At 42.6% G+C, this 22,746-nt stretch overlaps 1 protein-coding gene across 1 annotated transcript in view; it reads right to left on the bottom strand.

Moving 5' to 3' along the window:
- The window catches only part of ANOS1 (anosmin 1), a 208,049-nt gene that overhangs the window by 94,743 nt on the left and 90,560 nt on the right, over positions 1-22,746 (bottom strand). Inside the window, exons 3-4 of the mRNA XM_075594558.1 lie at positions 12,661-12,723; positions 7,924-8,146 (exon numbers count right to left, since the gene is read on the bottom strand). Of these exons, the coding sequence (XP_075450673.1) occupies positions 7,924-8,146; positions 12,661-12,723 (286 nt within the window). The remainder of the gene's footprint in view (positions 1-7,923; positions 8,147-12,660; positions 12,724-22,746) is intronic.

The raw sequence follows: 22,746 nt of genomic DNA, 5'->3' as shown, positions 1-22,746 counted from the left end.
CCCAAACGACCCAGTATATATATTGCTAGGAAAACCAATGGCCAATATCTCTAAAAAAAAAAAAAAGCTAGAGTAATATCCCAAATCTTAAACGCTACCCGGTGTACAATTGCCAAAAATTGGAAACAACAGGACCCCCCATCCTTAAACCAAATAAATAACAAAATTTGGCATATAGTCTATATGGAAAAACTCTCAGCCTATCTGAACGGCTCTAACTCGCAATTCTCTGAGATTTTGGCTCCTTGGTTCCGCCATGCAGGTATATCCCCATATATAGACTAGAATACTTTGAACAGAGTGATACAAGTGGTATTTAAATTGCTATGTACAGTGCTATATTGTTACAAATGCTACCCCTTCCCCCTTCCAGATTTCCACTCCTTTATTGTTCCACAACCAGTTTATTTGTATTACTGTACCCCCCCCTTTTTTTGTGTTGTATGTTTTGTTTACCTTACATACAAAAATGATCAATAAAAAATGTAAGTAACAAAAAAAAAAGTGTAATGGTACTTTGTGTTGTTGTATTTGATAGTAGCACATATCTTCCCTTTTACCTTTGGGCTATATTTGTCTATCTTTCTACATACAGTATATTTGAAATAAATAAAATATAATTTCTTTATTTACCTCAACTATGTATTTTTTTTGATTTGGAATTACTGTATTTGAATCTGTGGATATGCGTTTCAATACACGCCCCTCCCCCCCCCCCCCCCCAAACAAAATATCCAGCATAATGTTTTATTGTTTGAAAGTGCCCCTTGGCTGTAAAAGAGCTGTTTTTAACATTAGTTTAGCATTTGCAACTCTGTCAATTCAAAACATTCCATTTCAAAGTAGCTTTTTTCACCCTTTATTTTAGGCGGGGGCCTCTGAATCAGTGATGTCATCATAGAAACAAATCACAGAACAGAGAGGTCACGGGGTTTAGCATTCAAATCTGATTAAGAAAAACCACGAAAAAGAAAAGAGACATGATTACACTAATAATATGACTCAAAACATGAGGAAGATATTGTTGAAATAGAGTCCAGGTTTGGATTATTGTTAAGAATGTGTGATGTAATATCCACTCAATGTCATTGCAGTGAGGGCACTAACTGAATAAAGGATTGTAGCCCTGGGTAGTTTGGGCTATAATTCTGTCCTCCTCCTGGCAGTAAAGCCTAGTAAGGGTAGGTTTGCCAGGAGTAATCATGGGTTTACCCCACACATGCAGCTCAGTGAGTCAGAGAAGGTGGCAATCCGGCCTGCTGTCCAATCAGTGACAGAAGGCTGGTTCTCACTGGAACTGTTTTAGTGAGTTGCACTTCCTGATTTAGAGAGTTTGTCCCTACCGTGAGAGGGGCAAGGTTTACCCTACTAAGCTGTCAGGGCTCTAGCAGGCTTGAGGCCCTCCCTCCGGGGAGTGGTGAGGGAAACCAATACCTCCTATCCCACAACGGGATAGGGGAAGAGCAAGAACAGCTCTCGGTGCCCTATGGCTGGCAGTAAGTTCAGGGACATCCTGAGGATGGATACCCTAACCCCTGACTGCTGTAATCTGTGGCTGCTGAATCAAGGAAGATCAAATAAAGCCTCCTGACCTTTTATAAAATACCTCCTGCCTGAGACTGAAGAATGTTGGGAGGAGGGGGACGTGTTCTTTTGCAGACACTTCACCCCATACAGCTGGGGGCTGCACAAGATGGAGGCGCTGCACCTGTGAGCAGAATTCGGGCAAGACCCCAGAAGCCTGTCCTGTTATTCCCCTACAACATCAGGTGGAAGACTCAGGGCCCCCTGTTACCAGCAGGTATGCACCACACACACGATGTAACCAGAGAGAGTTTCCCACAGAGAGGCTGTATGTGAGATTGGGTGGGGGAAACAGGGTTACAGGATAATAAAATGTTATTATTTTTTTGTATTTATTAATCCTTTCACTGCCTAAAGGGCTTGCATCTCATTGCAAAGCGATAATTTATTGAAAGATAGAAAAAGCAGCGCTCTCTCACAGAAAGCATCTGGAGCCATTTTTTGGAATCCTGTAACAAACTCACAAATGAAAATGAAAGAATAATAAATAAATACAAAATAATTATATAATATAATTATATAATAGAAAAAAATACAGTATATTAGAATTTAAGTACATTTCCATGATTTCTACAATTAGCTTTCTTTTCATTTTCTTTAGGTTGCATATCTGCTTAGAAATAAGTGGCCCTTAAATCCATTTGACAATATCTGCCTTTGATTTTATAGAATTAATATGAATGGTGATAGTATCATTGAATGCTTATTTTCTGATTCTTAATGTTAAATGTCAATGTAAAAAAAGATAATACCAACGTGCTGAACAAAGAGTAACATTGAACGTTGAATAAGAGTAATTTTCCGTTTTCTGTGCTATGCCTAGAAAAAGGATTTTAATATCAGACATGCACAGTTCTAAGTATAGAGACTATTGGACGTGTGAAAATGTAAACATTCTCACAAATTCAGCCAAGACTACTGTCTCGTCTGATTAAAATTAAACCAAAAAGTCAACAGCAGCATTAATGTTTAAAATAATTTTTTTTTGCAAATGCTTTAAATAGAACACATGTATGTCACCTCTGTCCGGGGCCCTATTCAGGGCCGCCAACAGAAATCATGGGGCCCAGGACAAATGAAAGGAGGAGCCCCCCCTCCCGAACCCATAACGCACCCCCCCGAACCCATAGCGCACCCCCCCCAAACCCATAGTGCACATACCACGAAAAAATGACTGGTGGGTGACTGGGTGGGTGGCTTAGTGACTGGCTGGGTGGGTTAGTGACTGGGTTAGTGACTGGGTAGGTGTGTGGGTGGGTTAGTGACTTTTAGTCTCACCCCTGGCCCTATTATCAGTAATATTATTATTATCATTAATTTGTGATGAACCAATATATTCTGCAGCGCAGTTCAATCAGGTCCAGAGTTATGTATATTATAAACACATAAACAGTTACATACAGATGAGGACAGACATGCACAAACAGATACAAAGAGGTAATCAGGGCTCTGAACGTGAGAATTTATCATCTAGAGGGAATGAGGGACAATGTTGAAACAAGAAGGCAAGGTGGCTACTCACTGTAGGATAAGGTGTAACTCAGGTTAGAATATGACCCAGTCTGAAAGCTGAAACCATTAAGGTTTGTTGTGGGGGGGGGGGTGTTATATAGGGTAGAAATTGGTCCAGCCACACAGTTGGTTCCAATGGTGTTCAAAAGAGGGGAGTGGGGGCGGGGGGGGGAGTAGCCCTATACAGTACTACAATATTATACATTAGAATGATGACACATTACAGCTACAGTACCTCTACTTTTACCACTTGCAAGATTTAGTTTGTTACCATAACTTTGTGAGAAAATGTGATTTCCAGAAAACGTGTTAAACGTTGCTACTTTTACCTAATTAGTTAGTACAATTCTGCATTCCTACAGAATGGGCAAACTCCCTGGATAAAAGCACAGCTTAAAGCAGCAGTCCGCTCCGGGTCCCATTTTCTGCATTCAATTTTACTTCCCTAAATAGATCCCAATGCCGCTTTTATTTTTTTAATCTGATTCTCCATTCAGGAGCAAGACATGCAAGTTATTAATATTATAGAGTTAAACACATATAGGCTTCTGGGGGAGTTCTTTCTTACAAAGGATGTGCACTGCTCACACCAGAGAGAGAATCACACTTTTACAATACACCCCCTTTACTCCCATTTCTTAAGAAAGAATGGGAAATCGTGTTTTCTCTCTTATCCCTTGTAAAATAAAAAACAAAAATCTAAAATAGTTTTTACTGGTATTTAAGTACAGCTATAAAATAGCAAACTCCGTAAATGTATTATTGTTTAATTAAATCTAAAGCTAATGTAATCAGAAGAGCCAATGTTGTACCCACTATTGTTGTCTGATCTGCAACTGGACTGTCAACAAACTCATGTATTCCTGACCTGCGAAATGCATTTAAATAGATTTTATCTTGGAGCATTGACTTCAGTTCATACAAATACATCAGTGACGGTTTGTGTCAGTAAGATACTGTTAGACCAATATACACTGCCAGATGTGGAGATATCATTAGTAATATTAAAGTTAAGCATTTCCTTTAATTCATCATGTAATTGCTTTGTTTGGTCTGTATAGTGTTCTATAGGGGCCTGTTTTATTTTTCACTAATGACCACACAATCTATTTTTAACCTGGATTTGTACAATTGGAACAAGTGTTTAATGTTATCAATGTGTTTCTTATTTTCTCCCTGCAGCACTTCAGGCTCACTTATGTACAGACAATCAAACAGTAATAACAAAGAAAAGAACAATTAGCCTCTTATCCTCCAGGTAACAAGCATCTGCTTTTTAAGATCCTTTCATTTAAGATGTGACCTGCTGTGAGTGGCCAAACAATGAGCTGATGTCAGACTATTCATTGAACAATTACTGCAAAGAAACCGTTAGAGCAATGAGCCCTTTCCTTCTGCAGTTAGAATACAGATTTGTGGCATCTCTCAATAACAAAAACTTAACACAGAGATGTTTTTGTTCCATATGTAGTTCCACATAATATTTAAAGACCCGATAATTTAGGAGTACCTGTACTTACAACTCTGGCTACTAAAACGCCACGCTACACTGTGCTGAATTATAAATGAGTTGGTAAATAGAGGCAGGAACTGATCGCAGCGTTTCTACGTCAGCCCATTGAATGGCCAAGGATGTCGTTACTACAATACATCATGGGATGGGCGCTCCGTGAGTTGAGAGACGTCTTCTTCCCTTTCCAAAGCTATTTTTATTGCTTACATTTTATGCTTTGTTTAAGAGATATACGCTTTGAAATATTAAGTGTCGGTGAGGTTAAAACAAAACTCTCCGCAGGGCTCATTGCAAACAAAAGGTTACCATGGTAACCCCACAAGCCATAGATGAAAAAAAATAATGTTTTAACACTAGAAAATATTTATTTAAAAAAAAAAATAGCCAGACATGCTCAGAAGGCAAGATACTAACATTATACGAGTTAAACTCATATAGACTTATGGGGGGATTGCTACTTTAACAGTTTTTGAGTAATTTGAATCCTTCATATGTACTGTATGTATTGCTATGTAGCCCTGGTGTCCTCCGGCTTACGCTGACCCCCTCCATGGCAAGCCGAGCGGTCGCGGGTCCCGCCGGAGGCAGTGACGGGACCGCCGGCTGCTCGCGAAGGTGGGGGCCAGTGCAGGGAGCGATCAGAGTCCCTGGAGCCCCGGCGGCGCACCCGGCTAGCGGGGGCCGCCATGACGGGTTGCGCGAGCGTGCGCAGGATCGCGCATGCGCAGAATTAGCTAGAGAGTCACGGCAGCCCTTAGGGAGTCGCACGGGTGCAGAGTCAGCAAGGGAGAGGTTGCGGCGGTGGCCATTGCAGACTTGCGCATGCGCAGGGCAAGTGCGCACGCGGCCCCAATACAGAGACAGCCTCCCCGGGACTACAACTCCCATGGGGCATAGCGAGGCAGGCACCAGGTGCCTCATAGTAGCCAATAGGGCTGAAGGATTGCCCTGGAGCAAAGAGATACATTTCGCGGGCTTGCAGCACGCTAGTTAGTTGGAGCTGGGGAGCAGAAGGGGAAGGAAGGGTGTAGGAAGCGAGTGAAGCTCCTGCACCACGTAAGGTCCCCCACATCCCAGGTAGGCCCCAACTCCCCACCAGGCTAGTGGGTAATTGATAAGGGACAGCCCCAGGTTAGGGACTCTGCCCTTAGTTGTGTGGGTGCTGTCTTGTCAGAGTCACGGCTGTCAGTGCTGTGAGGTCTGACAAGAAGGCACAGTGTTTGTGCAGTACGTTTGCTGCACGCACCCAGCAGGTTGCAGTGCATTGCTGCAGGCGCTGGGAGTACTAGGTAGTTAGAGTCAGGACCGGGAAGAGCTAGGGGAACGGAGTAGGCCAGTAACCCCTTAGGTCCCAAATAGGTCCTCACTCCCCAGTTTGCGGTGGTACAGGGACAGGCCCTAGGTTAGGGACCCTGTCACAGTAGCGCTAGTATTAGATAGGGACACAGCGGACGCTGCGCTCTGTAAGAGAAGATTTGGGCTCAAGTCTGTGCCCACAGAGACTATCTCCAGGGTGGGATCTCCCCTGGCGGACCCCGGGCAAGGAACCAAAGGATTAGACGGAGTCACCAAGCGACAGATCCTTTTCGAAGTGCTTGCAGGCTCGAGTGCAGGAGCGCTCGGCAGGTACCCCATAAGTGCACCAACAAATCCTAACATTCTCATAACACATAGTGGCAGCGCTGACCACGAGACAAAGGGGTTGGGCTGTGGGCACCGTGTGGGGATGTTATAATATGGTATTTGTGTCGTATGTTCCCAAGTAAAGGTATTAGTTATTATACAAATAGGTGTGCTAGTTATTGTATGTGTCCTGCGAGGAACAATTCCTGCTCGGCTAGGAACCATCGCAGGTGGAGGCGCTGCACCAAGTACAGGGTTACTCCTAATATAATTGCCCCAGGTTCCCCGTGGCGGAAGCTCAGCCCTCCTGTGAGCCTAACAGGTAAAGCACCACACCTGGTAACACTGTATGTTCTCCGCACCCACACTATATCTGCGATTGGGTGGGGTGGAATACCCGTTACAGCTATATGTAAATCACATTAAATATTCTGAAAATAGTGCAAAACATCTTATGTTCTCATGAATTGTCCAATTTATACACACCTTTTTTTTTACCTGCAACATTAGCCTGCCACTAAGGGATTACATCAGGGTCGGTGCAAGGGTATTCGGCACCTTAGGCAAACCTTCAGCCCTGCACTCTCCCGCTCTCCCATCTGTCTTAAACCACTCCTTTCTCGCACTTCTCCCACTCCTACTCTCTTACCCCTGCTCCTACTGCTCCTCAATCACCCCATTTAATCACCCCCTCTCCTCCTCTTCCTCTCTCACCCCCCCCCCCCATCTCCTCTTCTTCTCAACCCCTCCTCCTCCTTCTCATCTCACCCCCACCTTCTCCTTTCTCATCTCATCTCCCCACTACTGATCTCTCACCCCCCCACTCCTCCTCAATCACCACCCCTCCTTCTCCTCAATTACCCCCCTCTTCCTCTCACCCTCCTTTTCCTCTCTCACCCCGTTCTCCTCCTCTCACACTTTCCTCCTCCTCTAACCCCTCTCACCCCCCTCCTCTGCTCACAGCCCTCCTCGTCGTCTTTCACTCCCCCCTCCTTTCTTCTCTCACCACGTTCCTTATCCTCTTCCTCTCTCACCCCCTTACTCCTCATTTTCCTCTCATCTCATATCTGGCTTCGGTGGAGCAAGGCAGCAAAGGAGGAGGACGGCAGGCAGTGGCAGTGGCAGCGGCGGGAGAAGAGGACGGAGTACAAAAGGAGCAGAGGAGACAGGTGGCAGCGGGAGTGGCGGACTGAGGACCACGGGAGCAGAGCAGGACAGCGGGGGTGGGGGGGAGGTGCACTGTAGCTGCCGCAGACATCAGAAATCAGTAAAGACTTCCAAGTCGGACTGCTGGGGCGCGCTCCTCATCGACTGTCCTCTGCCTGCCTGCTCCTTCTCTCTCGCATCACCCACCGTCCTCCTCCTCTGTTGCTGCCCTATGCTTACCATCCTCTTCCACAACCCAAAATGTAAAACCCTAGGCAACCACCCAAATCGTGTAGTGGTTGAACCGGTCCTGGGGTATATCAATAAACTCTGAAGCTACCAATTGCATCGTGATTGGCGAAATGTGGAGAAAAATGTATATAAAAAATTACCAGACTGCTATATCTAGTGGACCAATCATTTGTCTACAAAGAAAATAAATAAATAAATAAATATAGTCTATCTTTAAACATCCCAATCATACGCATGTTTTTTTTTTTAAAATGCATTGTTCCACAGATTGAGAGCTCTGTGACAGGACCTACCTTTGTACAGGTTTTTGGGTACTTGACATGTATGTCCACATCCATTTGAACAACACTTCTTCACCCCGGAGCATTCATTATCAGCATCACAGCTTTCAACACAAGCAGCAGCAAACCCACTGGCTTTCTCTGGAGCTGGGCAGTCTCCTTGCTTCACCGACAAGACAGATTTGAGAAACTCGCAGCTGGTTAAACATTCATAGTGCTTCTTGGGAAAAAGTGGCTAGAGCAGAAAAAGAATAGTGTATTATTACTTGTATCATATCCTTATCAAATGCTGTAATATAAAAAATGCGGAATTATAAAGTTAATACAGAGGCAAGAGAGCAAGAAATCTTCTCTATGAGCATAATAAGTTTACCATGAAAATAATATTGTGTGATGTATGATTTAAAATAAAATGCTGGATTTAGTATCGGTTTCTTAATTGGTGAAAAGGATACTTCTTACTTTCTGTATTTTTTTTTTCTTTAGAGGTATCTGTCTACTTCAGAAATTGATGATGTGTTATCTACTTAAAAAACAGTAAAATGCTAGGTCAACAAGATAAAATGCTTTTGTTTTTTTTAAATGTCAGATGTCATTTGTGGCAAGAAGGAAAACAATTACTCCGATTTTATGATATTCAGCATGCATTGGGTAACATTTCCCAGATGGTGAACTTTGATTGGCTGTCAGAAATAATCCATATTAAACTTCACACTCGTACATTTAAAACCTTTATAAAAAAAAAATTAAAAAAAAGTTTTGTGACATTGTCATAAATGTAATATATCTGCCCATAGTCCATCAGCAATGTCTGAAAGAATCGTTTTGAACGCTTTAAACAATAATCATGATATCATATCTACTCAGCAGCTTCATTTTCTTTCTACTGTACTGTTTTGTTTTTGTTTTATGAGTACAGGGGTCATGTATTATTGCAACCAAATGGCAATGTGAAGAATTCTCTCTCATAGGTAGAGAAAAGGAAAGTTTCCATCCTTAACACAACAAATTTGCAGCTAGTTAATTAAAAAAAAACTTTATTGTCCCTTGAGGCCCAAATTGCCCCGGGGCCTTCTCTTCCTTGCCCTATTTCACAGCTCATTTTTTTTCACTAAGCCTCTGAGTGTGCTGCTCTTCATTACGAGTCTTTGAAGTTCTAAATTTAGCTTCAATCGCTAAATCACTAATCAAAGCGGGATGCTAACAGATCTAAACAGAATTGCAGCTGCACTGCAACTGTTTTCTTGGCACAAAGAAAATGGCTCAGCAGCATGAGAGTCTGTAATAGCCAGTAAAAATAGCTAACTGCCATTAGGCACATCCTCACAAAATATTAGTTCTTAACACATTTTTTCCCCTCCGTGTAAAAACAGATTAACCGTAGCTCGCTGTGTCCTAGTAAATTAAAATATCAGCAAGTAAAACTAAGTATTCAATTGTGGTGTTACCATACCAAACACAAATCAGTCAGATAAAGAGTTGTTATATCCCCATCGAGCTGGCAAAAGGTTGGTTTATATTGACAAGAAGAGTCCTACACATCATGTTACAATAGCAGTGCAATGTGTACTGAGTATATACACTGTGGAAATATACTTGGATATTTACAGGGGCAAATTCAATATACACAGAAGATAATAGCCCGTAAATCATGAGAACTCCAGAATTTGTATTTCTATACACTTCCAGCCACTAATATAGCACATAATTTTCTATCTATAGTTAATATAACATGAAGAATTCTGCTGCAGATCAATAAAAGTCCTCAGATGCGGATTTTGTGTGGTGCTCATGACCCGTTGCCCTCTCTCCAACAATAATAACCTGTAGGAGAGTCATTACTTGCCAGAATTTTTCTTCAGATATTTGAAAAGTATCTCTGGTCCTTGAAACAGACAGTCGTGGTCATAATTATGGATGGATGAAACTGTCACAATCCGGTTCTCTGAATTTCCCAAGCGTTCCCATTCAAACTCCATTCCGGGGTGTAAAATCCATCGACAAATTGTTCCAGTTTCAATCCGTGCGGATTCATCCACAACTGCCATTGGACACAATCCGCATGGATATTTAGAATCAATTCCACGGATCCTTGAATCTGCGGATTGGATTAATAAAAATCCGCCAACAGATTGCGCTATCCACCACGTGCATTTTCAGTGATATAAAAAAAAAATCAGGAAAAGACAAATCAAACTTTTTGAGACGGATTCACGGAAATCCATGGACCAAAGGAACCGGCTGATCCGGGGCGGATCCAAATCCACAGAAAAATGTGCTCATCTCTAGTCATAATTCTTTGAAGGTGCACATCATTCTTGGAAGTTTTAATTTCTTAAGGAGAGGATGGCATAGCTAATTGGAAATGTACAGTTCAAATAAAGTAGTGTAACATTAACACACATCACCTTAACCCTTACACTTTCTCCTGTCATTTGGCTTTGGGGCTCTAATTCAGGGGTGCGCAAACTTTTAGTGCTGCTCCCCACTACCTGCTCTCCCCCGATGCTCATACCCCCCCGTCCCCTTACTTTTGTGCCGGCATCAAAGGACACCGTGGGGTCATGTGACGTCACCTGATGCCGCATCGTCATTTGATGCCGCATTGCCATGGCGACACCCGAAGCCGGCTGAATCAAGGGGTAAGTGAGTTACAGAGGTCTCGCGCGATCCCCGACATTTAATTTAAATGCCTTGGAGAAGAGCGTGGGGCCTCTGTAACCCCCATAAAAAATGTCAGTTTGCGCACCCCTGCTCTAATTTATGGATGACATTCGGTAGGTGAGATTATCATGGTCAGAGTACGGGGTAGAGAAAATAAGTGTAGCAGGGTCACCCCTGGCCCTCCTCACCTGCGCAGAGTAGCGGGTACCCCCGCACCATGTCAGGCAGTTGCAGGGGCGATCGCGGCTCCCGGCAGCAACAGTGACAGGGCGCCGCCATCTTGTGCGCGTTTGCACATGCGCGGTGTGCAGTCGCGGAGGCCATTACACCTAGCACAGGAAAGTGTAGGGAGGCAGGAAGGACCCCTAGAAGTCGCGCATGCGCAGTTAGGGCGATGCAACGGCCATTACAGGTTTGCACAGGCTCCATGGAGAGTAGCGACGGCCATTATAGTGCTCACACGCGGCCCCAATGTTAAAGAGGGCCATAAAGGACTACAATTCCCAGCAGCCTCTGTGGACTGCACTTTCACCTTGGTCACAGGCAGCCAAACAGCCAATAGAGCTTGCAACTTCTCCTGCAGGAGAAGCACGAGAGTCAGGAAGCAGACTGTGAAGCACATGTGTTAGTTAGGCTTAGGCCTGGGACATAGTAAGATGAGCCGTGCTGAGCAGGGGGTAAGTGCATCTGTCATCAGCGCGGCTTTAGCAGCCACTTCCGCATGCGTGCAGATGCGTGTGGAGGCTGAGAAAATTTGCCGAGACAGGCAAGTTTGAAATTTGCCGCTCATGCAAGCGCAGGGCCGGTCACGTGACTGCCAGAAGCCAATGGCAGTTCGTGACGTCGGCGCCGTGACGTGGCGCCCTAGCCTCGCCTCCCGGCCCGCCTACCGCCCGCCTCCACCCTGCACACAAGCGCTCTCGCTAACGCTCATGCAGGGACAAGAAAAATCTCCTGCGTGAGCAGGTGAGCATGAGCGTCAGCGCTGCCCAGCGCCACTCCCTGCTCTATGTCCCACGCCTAAGGAGACAGTGGGGGAAGGAAGGGGGGCAGAGAGCTGCGAGCTTCTGCCCTAGGCCAGAAATCCCCAGGCTAGAGCTGAGGCCCTGACTCCCCACTAGTGAGGGTGGGTGTTCATAGGGACAGGCCTTAGGTAAAGACCCTGTGCCCCTTCAGCTGTGCAGTTCCTTAGAGCAGGGAGAGTCCCTGTGCAGTTCCTTAAAGCAGGGACCCAGTGATAGGGTTTGCTCCATGTTCCTGTAAGCTGTGTTGCTGATCCAGAGACTGTCCTTATGGTGGGACGTCCGGCGGGACCCCATCCCACACGGAGGTACAGATTAGCGCTGGACCAAGCGGCGCCGGTAGACCCTTTGCGAAGACACCCAGGTGTAGAGACACCTGGGCAGGTATCTACAACTTTCCACACTTGCACCAACTTTAACTTGCTCCTCACATGTGACAGGCCTGTTTACACACTTGGGTGGGCTTGGAGTCTTTGGACACGGGGTTGGGAATGGGGTGTAAAGGTATAGCGCAGTTAGGGGCAAGGTTATAGCTGCCAGCTAGTGGCAGGGGGTAACACGGCTGTGTTGCTATACAATATGATGTGATGTTATTGTTTTGCCCATATAGTAAACCTGTGTTATATATACCTTGGTGTATGTGGTTCATATATGTGGGTCCTGTGTAGAGGACATTCTACACTCCTAGAATCCTGCACAGGTGGAGGCGCTGTAATTATAAGATCGTTCCAGAGGATTCACCCCAGGCTCTCACTAGCGGAGGCTCAGACCTCCTGTGAGCCTAACAGGTACTGCACCATACCTGGTAACATATAGGTTCCCCCTCACATACACTCTATATGCAATTGGGTTCGGGAATACCGTTACATAAGGATCAGTGGTCAGGTGGCCTCATGGGAAAGTGGTCATAGCAGAATCAAATAGGGGATGAGAGGAAAAATATTGAACTACGGATTAGTGAAAGAAGCTTCATTCTGAGAGAGGGCAGCTGATATTTTGTGTTTTTCATGCTTTCATTTCGAATATAGTTTATTTTTTCATGCCCAAAATAATTCTGACATACCTCACAGAGATGTTGGCAGCTATTCTTTCTCAAGTCCCAGGTTTCTTTGCAGGGTTCCAAGCACTGTTGAAAGATTGAAGAAATGCTTAGTGAAATGGCTGTCACTTTGGAGTAAACGTTTCATTTATTCGGTGTCCTAATCAGAGGTAAAACGTGGTTTCAAGCAGATGAGAAAGGCCAAGTATTTCTGTTAGTTTTAACTTATACACCTGTTTCCATGAAATATAAACAGCATCTTTTAATTAGGTATCATCAGCATCTTATAATTAGGACTACAGAGGGCCTATAGGATTACTTCTATTTCAACCATATGTCGTTATGTCATCTAGTAATAAGCAGAAACACGTACCATATGCATGTAAGACTATCTTTTAAATTATATTATTATTATTATTATTATTATTATTATCTATTATTTGCAGTGTCAACATATTCCGCAACACAGTGCAATGTGAAAGGGAGGACAATAATATTGTATAAACAAAATAGTATATATATATATGTTAAGACAAACTGAGACAATAGGGAGGAGGTCTCTGTCCCAAGGAGTTTACAATCGAAAATGTTGCATTGTACGGGTTACACTTTTTTTTGCTTTTTGCATATATGTGTTGACTCAAATATTATATCTTTCACATACTGTATTAGCACTTTTAATCTGAAAATGTAAAAAAAAATAACAAAATTACAAAAAAAATAAATAAGGGCACAGTGTGGTACAGTTGATGCTAGCAATATATAAAGAATGGTGTCTGCGTATATTTCTCAGAGATTACGTGCATGGACCAGGAAAATGCACAACCTGTACCCTTTATTATTTCATCACAACTCTGCAGTGCAACTGAAACATAGGCATTAAACACAGAGAACGTATTGAAGGACCACTGTCCTGTCCCCATAAGATTTGCTCTTCCACACAATAAACATATTTGCTGCCTGAGACATAAGCATTTTATTTTTTCACCGATTTTTTCCGTTATAGACGTCTGCCAACAACAGAGACAAAAGAAAGGCTATACCATTTGTATATATGTGTTAATCCATAAAAAGACATCAATGGACAGTAAAAAGTTAATTTCTCGCGACGATCAATTTTATCAGCATGATGGAATATAGCATGACATTAAAAAATAAATATTCGGCAAGTCCTACAGGGATAAACAATTTGCTCAAGTAATCTTATATTCTGCGGGAATTGGTAACATTTCACAAGCCGGAGAAATCCAGACCCTCTCTCTCATCTTTTGCATGATTCGCAATCTTGGGCGAAAATGCTACACTTCTCTACTTGTTAATAAATAAAAGTTAATGACAATTACTGAAAACCACTGTAAATTTCCCAATAGGCCTTTAAAATCAATTTGCTAGCGTTTTGAGAATATTACAGTTTGTTCTAGAATCGACATGTTTTCATTAAATTACATAGGTAAACTGGAGGTTATTTTCAGGACACAGTTGTGCACACAGGAAAACTCAGATGATACCATCTGAAATCTTAGTACTTGTTAATTGATTGGTTGACTTTGACTCAGAGCCAGGGCTCGGATTATTTTTAGCCAGACAATTTACAGTCGAAACAAATGATATGTATACGTTAGGATTTCCTTTTCCTGAAAAGGTAAAAAGTCACAATAAAATGCATTAAAAATGACTCGGTTAGATAAAGTGTAATATTATTTTGACATTTTATTGTTTTTAAGAACAGAATATTTTTTTTAAAAAACACATGGTCAAATGTTACCACTTTATCATGTTGCATTACATTACAAATTATGTTATAGACACTCATCCATAAAATCTTGAGCTGTCCAAACATTTGATCAGTTAGTTTTAAGGCACAATGCTAGTATAATAACTACAGTATGCTAGTATTTCCCATCATATGAGTGGGTCATATTTGGAAACTTATTTACATAAAGTGTGATGGATGAGAGATTATAGATGTGCGTACGTGAATTTTCAGAAAATTCGTTTTTCGTGAAATTGTCACAAAGGATTATATTGCCTGAAATGAGTGAAATGTTGTCACATTAAAAATTGTTACTAGAAGGTTGACAAATTTCACAAAAATGGCAGAATACTGTATTAACAACTAATGCCCATTGAGTAATTTAATGCTTGTCAAATTTTGGTGAAGCCTGCCGATTTATGTGAAATGTTTTATGTTAAGAAAGGGAGAGTTTCACCTGGTTCGCAAACATTAGCCAACCTTTTGCACATATCGAAAAGAGATCTTTACATTTTGTACTTCCTTCTACTGGGATGAAGGAACCTTTATCAGTATGTATTGCAGTCAAGCAAAATGTCTAGGTTCATAACCTTGTATCAGGTAAGTATATAAAAACTGTTACCTATGTTAAAGCAGCAGTGGGAGCATATATTAATTGCTTGCCTAACTATAAAGACGTAGGATCAGCTTTCCGACGTCCACCGCGAGGTGTATATACTTACCTGATACAAGGTTATGAACCTAGACATATTGTAACTGAGTAACTAGTGCCTTCTCTGGATTGCTACATGAGCAGTCATCTACTCTATCTAAGAGAACCATTGTGGCCTAGGATACAGGCTATATCAGTATACCTGCCTTACCTGCTCAACTACACACATTGTTTAAACCTTCCTATAAGGGTATGGGACTGTACTGACATCAAGACCAACAGTGGTGTAGCAATATGTGTCCAGCCAGTTTCTAACCCTGACTCCTGGGACCACTTGCTATCAGGGCGTATAGGGATACACTATATCAGGGGTGGGCAACCTATTTTTCAATGTAGCCACAGGTGTGGTGAATTAGAAGTGAAAATAGCCACACAATGTAAAAATTGAGGTATTGTGTTGCGCATGCGAAAATTTTAAACACACACTGTTTGAACAAGTTTATAAATTCTCAGGGCCGTTCTATAGTGTGTGCGCCCGTGCGTGCCTGTGCGAACGTGCGTGCACGTGACACATGATTTTGTGTGTATGTTGTGAGCGAGTGAGGTGTGTGTGTGTGTGTGTGTGTGTGTGTGTGTGTGTGTGTGTGTGTGTGTGTGTGTGTGTGTGTGTGTGTGTGTGTGTGTGTGTGTGTGTGTGTGTGTGTGTGTGTGTGTGTTATATATACGTTTGAAATAAATAAAGAAATGCTTTAATAAATTATTTATTAACATTGTACATACAGTACACACACACACACACACACATTTCAGTGGTGGTAGTGGCGTAGAACCATTATAGAAAGGCTGCTAACCTCAGCCAACTATAACTGCCACGCGCGCGCACGGCGCAGCAAGTGCACCCTCTATAGAACTGCCCTCAGACCGCAACCCCCCTCATCCTCTCACCCCCTCTTCATCCTCCTCTCACGCCACCACCACTACCCTCCTCATCATCATCTCCTCACCCCCTCATCATCACCATCTCATTTAACCCCCCCTCATCACCATCTCATTTAACCTCCCTCATCACCATCTCATTTGACCCTCCCTCTTCACCATCAACATTTAACCCCCCCTCATCACCATCTCATTTAACCCCCCCTCATCACCATCTCATTTAACTCCCCTCATCACCATCTCATTTAACCCCTCCTCATCATCTCCTCACCCCCTCATCATCACCATCTCATTTAACCCCCCCTCATCACCACCTCATTTAACACCCCCTCATCACCATCTCATTTAACCCCCCTCATCACCATCTTATTTAACCCCCCCTCATCATCTCCCCCAGCACCCTTGATCTCCCCCATCATCAAGATCCCCCCCACCCCAGTGGTGGGATTCAAAAATTTTAGTAACAGATTATCTCTCACCAGGGGGGTGGGAGGGGGAAGGGAGACAGGGGGGGGGTAGAGAGAGAGAGCCAGGGGGGGGGGAGTGAGAGACAGCCAGGGGAGATGTTTTGTGTTTATGCATTATATTTATGTTTTTTTTAATGTTTTTATTCAGTTGAACAGTACTGCATGTGGGGGGGGGAGAGACCAGAGGCCCCCTCACATCACTCCCAGCCCCCTCACATCTCTCCCAGCACCCCTCACATCTCTCCCAGCCCCTCACATCTCTCCCTAACCCCCTCACATCTCTCTCAGCCCCCCTCACATATATCTCCCAGCCCCCCTCACATATATCACCCAGCCCCCTCACATCTCTCCCAGCCCCCTCACATCTCTCCCTAACCCCCTCACATCTCTCCCTAACCCCCTCACATATATCTCCCAGCCCCCCTCACATATATCTCCCAGCCCCCTCACATCTCTCCCAGCCCCCTCACATCTCTCCCAGCCCCCCTCACATTTCTCCCAGACCCCTCACATCTCTCCCAGACCCCTCACATCTCTACCAGTCCTCCCATCCATGCCTACCTTGTCTTGTAGTAGAATCTCTTGAGTCAGAGCAGGCACAGCACGGGGAGAGGAGCGCTCTATAGTAGCAGCAGACAGGAAGTTCCGGGTCAGGCTGCTAGATGGCGCACCTCCCCTGCAGTCCTGCTTTCATACCAGGCTTTCAGCCTGGTGCCGCATACCATCTCCCCCTGCTGCCTGTTAGCGAACGTTAGAAATCCACCCCCCCCCCCCCCCCCCACCCCAGGGAGTCCCGGCAGCCCTGTTCGCCACAGTTTCCCTGCCAATTCGCCACAAGTGGCGAATGGCGACAGGGTTGCCCACCCTGGCACTATATGATACCTGTTCACCACCAGTCCGGCTAATCAGGTTCTCCATTCCTTAGGTTTGCTTACCTTACCAAAGGTTTTGCCACACCCTATATCAGTTTTATGTAATCTATTTTATGTATTATAAGCGTATGTTTGACCAACATTATTTTATCTGCATTCCTAATAAAGGTTACATTTTAGTTAATTCCCCATTACTTAGGATTTAGAGTGCTGTATATAGGGGCCCCTTCTTTCCTTGCCCAGGCAAGGTTTCGTTCTAACACTATAATATGCTCCTAGCACCTTATCCCCATGTGACTGTTGCAAGAGTTACTTCCCTCTCTCCCCATCCCTTTCAATTACTTAATATTAAAATGGCAAAACAAATCATAGATGTCATGTCAATGAGTTCTGGAGATTTTATTCATCAACATTAAAATGACATCTCAGTTAGTCTCTCAGTTGAAAGAAAACAATTAAAAATCCCACAGAAGTTTGGGCTTTTTATGAGATATGTTGTCAGATTTATACTGTGGCAAGAGACCAGCATCAAAGAATCATAACTGAAACCTCTCCAGTTAAAATTAGTAGTTAAAGACCTCTGAATTTATAGACTATTTCCCGTTACTTAAATAACAATTTGAGAAGTATTGCTGCTTATGCAGAAACGTGTAATGAAGCTGTTTTCAAAGTCTAGAAAGAGCAGCTGCGAAAACACAACATCATTTGAGAACCCCCAAACTGCAAATTATAACACTAATCAAAAGACCGACATATTTATTTGTGAAACACTTAATCCTTATTCCAACATACTGACAGACTTTATGTATGTGCTGGCTAAATGCAATAAAGAACTAATGTTCATTACTATACATACTGTAGAGTTTGGTTGAAACAAAGTCTATCCAGATTTACAATGAATTATGGCAAAATTAAGACTCATTTTTTGTTCATGGCGACTCTATCACATGACTAACATACCTTAGGACAGGGGTAGCCAACTGCAGTACTTAAGAGACACCAACAGATCAGGTGTTCATGATATTCCTGCTTCAGCACAAGTGGACGAGTCAGTGGCACAGTCTTCTATTGAGCCACCTGTGCTGAAGCAGGGATATCCTGCAAACCTGACCTGTTAGTAGCATTAGAGGAGTTGGCTATCCTTGCCTTAGGACAATCCTATTTTTCATTGTGGTATACTTTATGTTCTATAGGCATTGCCAGTAGTATGCAGCCACACTAAATGCCTTTCATGTATTTTTTTAATACAACGCATAGTGCTGGAAAGTGACTTGTCAAACGGACACAAGAAACTGGCAAACCTTGTAAAAGCCACTCACTTGAATGTGCATTCTAGTGCATTACAGCTTAGCACCATTTGGAAAATCTGGATTTAAATCTCAAATTTAATTCTCAACATAGCAGAGGCTAAAACTTTCTGGACCAGTTCCACGTATTCACTTGAATGGGCCATAAAGGACCAATTTTACTAAGTCTTATAGAGTAGCACAACTTAGTAAAAATAGCCCTATGTCCTTCTGGCAATCATCAATTGAAGTAACAGAGGTTAAACAGAATATTTGCTGTAAGTCTCCTATCACCACTTGGACAGAATGTCTGTACTATGTTAAAATCCTTCAGTACAGAAATTTGAAGTTAGGCACATTTCATGAAGTACCAGAAGATGACCAAATAGGTGACAATAATTTCTTACATATCTGTTGCAGTCATTATTAATATATAGATTGCATATATCAAGGAGTGAAACTATAATTGAGTTTAAAAAATGTCATCAATAGATTGGACTAGTCTTTCACTTAATTTTGATTATTTAAATTAAAAAGAATTAGATCCCAGGCCTACCTTACTCATTCAGTCTTTGTAAAAATGTAATAAAGACATCAATTTTGTCACGAAGATCAGATAAATTAGTTCATTTTCCAATTAGGAAAATGTGTATTTCCATTGACTTGACGTGTAGACATGGGGGTTATTCACTAGACTGTGATCTATGAGGGCCCTATTGCACGGAAACTCCCATTGTCTTCACTATCGCAGTGAGTTAAATTAATATTGCTGAGGGATAAAATGTATATTGCAAGCTTACATATGTATATATTCTTAGAGAGAGTGAGATACGAGAGAGACGAGAGTGGCAAGAGAGAGACGGGAGAGAGATGAGGGAGAGAGAAACAAGAGGGAGAGCGAGACAAGAGGGAGAAAGAGTGACAAGGGGGAGAGAGACAAGAGGGAGAGGGAGAAAGAGTGACAAGAGAGAGAGGGAGAGACAATAGGGAGAGAGAGACAGAAGGGAGAAAGAGACAACAGGGGGAGAGAGAGAGAGACAGAGAGAAAAGAGAGAAGAGAGAGACGAGAGGGAGAGAAAGAGAGGAACAAAATGATTTGTTCTCTGGGCTATGGCATGTACTGTACAATTACATCAGGAACATGATAGCTTAATAGTCCATGCTGCAATAGCACCAGCATCCATGCAGTCCCTTGGGATTTGAATTCTTGCTCTGTCAACGCCAGATCACATCACCAACATCCCCAATCAGTCTGTCATCAAGAAGCATCACTCTGGATAAACTTTTGCATCAATAGATATTCTCATGATGAACCCAGACATGACTGTAATGTTGTTTAAAGGTTAACAAGGTATCTGAAAACTCATTGAAATCTTTAAAAGCTATTTGGGGTAAACATTGAAGCGTTAATGTCCCTGGGTGCAAAATGACACAGAACAACTTGAAAACAATTTTTGGTATCACACACTTAATGTTTTGCTGAAACGGAACATTTGATGCCTATGTAACTAATACAGTGAATACTCAGGACCTTTTATCACTATGTTAAGAATTTGACAGCCAGAGAAAACATTTTGTACAGGCTCTGACACATAAAAGCATATGTGTTTATGCTTACATAATCACTATTCCCACATAGTTGAAACATACACAACAATAAGACGTGTGCCCAATGGCATTGAGTTATAATGATATAAACACATATTGCTTTAGTCATTTGTTCTCAACTTTATCTACAGTGAACAATAATGCACTGCATTTCATGTGCAAATGGGGAGAAAAATAGCCTCATTTTTGTATTGTATGTCTTTATTTATATAGCGCCAAAAGTGTACTCAGCGCTTCACAACGAATACAGTACAGGGAATTATAATTATACAATAAGTGTAGCAAAATCAGACAATAGGAAAGGAAATCCCTGCCCCGAAGAGCTTACAATCTTTTCTTTCTTATTTGTTCCACAGAGCGGAATCTACCATAGAGTGGTCCATAAAATACAAAACATACGTAATAAAAGCAGTAGAGTGTAAATAGAATATAGATGCATAGTAAGACATTGGCTTAAATTAACCACACCAAAAAAGTACAGTACATGGATACGCAAAATACAGCTGCGGCCGCCTTTATCCTAAAGCGGCCGTATCGGCGCAACTCTGATAACCGCGGGCAGATGCAGTATTTTTATTTGTTTTCCGGAATATGTTCCAGTGTTTTAACGCTCGTAATATTAGCATTTTATTAGAGCTGTCTGCAATACTGCAATACCGTCTAAAAACTCAGGGGGTCGTTCGCGAACTGTTGTCTTCAAAGTCTAATACTTTAGCAGTTCAACCTACAGTACGTCAGTACACAGTCTGCGTGTGCGCGCGCAGTAATTGTAAATTTGCATATTTATACATGCATGTGCAGTGCTGTATGTCTCATTTGAACATTGTTGAAATGCATAGGCGTGTACTGTAACTGTAACAGTATCACATTTCGGCATATACAGTGCTCTCCCCTCGCTCGCCCCCGCACACACACAGGCTAATTTACTGCACTGCAGTATTTCAACTTCTTATCTTATCTACAGTACAGTACACCTCTCCTACACCATTCCTTTAAATGTGTATCTTTCTGGTTTCAATCACATTCCTGCTTGCTAGCTGATGATTACTGTGCATGCGTCTATAACTTCACCACTGCTTGCTTGCAAAGTTCAAGAGTGAGGGGATCAAATTATTATGATGACCTGCCTGTTGAAAATATGTCATGTCTTTGAACTACAATACAGCTAATCCTTCATGCAGCTTTAGGCCCCTCCCCCCCAGACACACACAGGGCTCGCTCAAGGATTACAACCTCTTATCGACACCTCTCCAGAACCATTCCGTTTCTAAAGCTTGTCATTGTGCTTTTCAACCTCTCTCACACCATTCATTAATTTTCCTATTGTTGGCTTTCCCTTATGTTAATCTGATTATGCAACCAATTATTAAAAAGGTAACAATTATTAAAACTGTATGTCTTCTTGAAGAACCCACACACACACATTCACAGTGAATTTAAACTTCAAAGAAATAAAATCTTAATGTAATTAAATATGTATTTTATTTTATCAGTAAAGAAAAATACAAATAATCATTGAGAGAGGGGGGGGATGAAAATTGAGGGCCGGTGGATAATCATGAATAATGCACATTGATAATAATAAAAACAGTAATACAAATTTTCCGTCTTTATCTTCTTCCTCATTCTGTGTAGTTCATTGAGAGAGGGGAGGTTTTGTGTAAATCATGACTGCAGTTTAGATACACTTAACTGTACACACAGTTCACAAACTTTACACATGATAACCCCCCTCTCCCCCAGTCCATCCTTTTTTTTCTGAAAAGACAAGAAAATAAAAAATGAGTGCAGTTATGTGCATACTGTATTATGGCATTGTGTACTGTATAGCTACTCCATATTGGACTACAGTATGCAGATAGTACTGTCAAACTAGTCTATACTGGAACTACTGTATACTGTAGCTACTGTTAAATACTTTGTAACCAGGTGGCTAGTGCTGCTCTCTCAGAAAAGAAAAAATCTGTGCCATACTTACCTGTATCATACTGTACTTACAGTACCATACGACAGTACAGTACTATACCATACTACCTTCCTGATGCTTGCCCATTACACGCGATCACAATGGGCAACACAGTCGCAATATGGTCAATATATTTATTGTATTGTTCCACGGTGAGTACATCGTTCCAAAAACTCATTGGGCCTCATTCAGAGAAGGTTGATAAAAATTATCACCAGGGCATTTAAAATGCCGTTTTTGGGGGGGCTGCTATCACGGTATTCAGAAAGCCTCGATTACCAGAATAACAAAATTCCCAAAACGGGCGAGTTGCTGCAGCGAGAGCATCGAGCCTCTGAAAAGGCCTAAACCGGTGATTCATTTCTGCTGCAGAGAGAGCGGCTCTGAGAGAGCCGCCTCTCACAGCAGAAATGTCGCCCGAAAATTATTTATTTTCATATAAATTTCTTTCATAGTGTAGATGTGCAGGGGGTCTCCGGAGCTGAACCGCGTTGGTTTCAGGTCCGGGGACCCCCTGCTTCCCGAGATACAGGCACCTTTATGGGGTGCCGGTATCTCCTATGCAAGGAA

The sequence above is a fragment of the Ascaphus truei genome, chromosome 3, assembly GCF_040206685.1.
Source record: "Ascaphus truei isolate aAscTru1 chromosome 3, aAscTru1.hap1, whole genome shotgun sequence".
In the NCBI taxonomy this organism is placed as follows: domain Eukaryota; kingdom Metazoa; phylum Chordata; class Amphibia; order Anura; family Ascaphidae; genus Ascaphus; species Ascaphus truei.
This window is presented reverse-complemented; position numbering and strand designations above follow the sequence as displayed.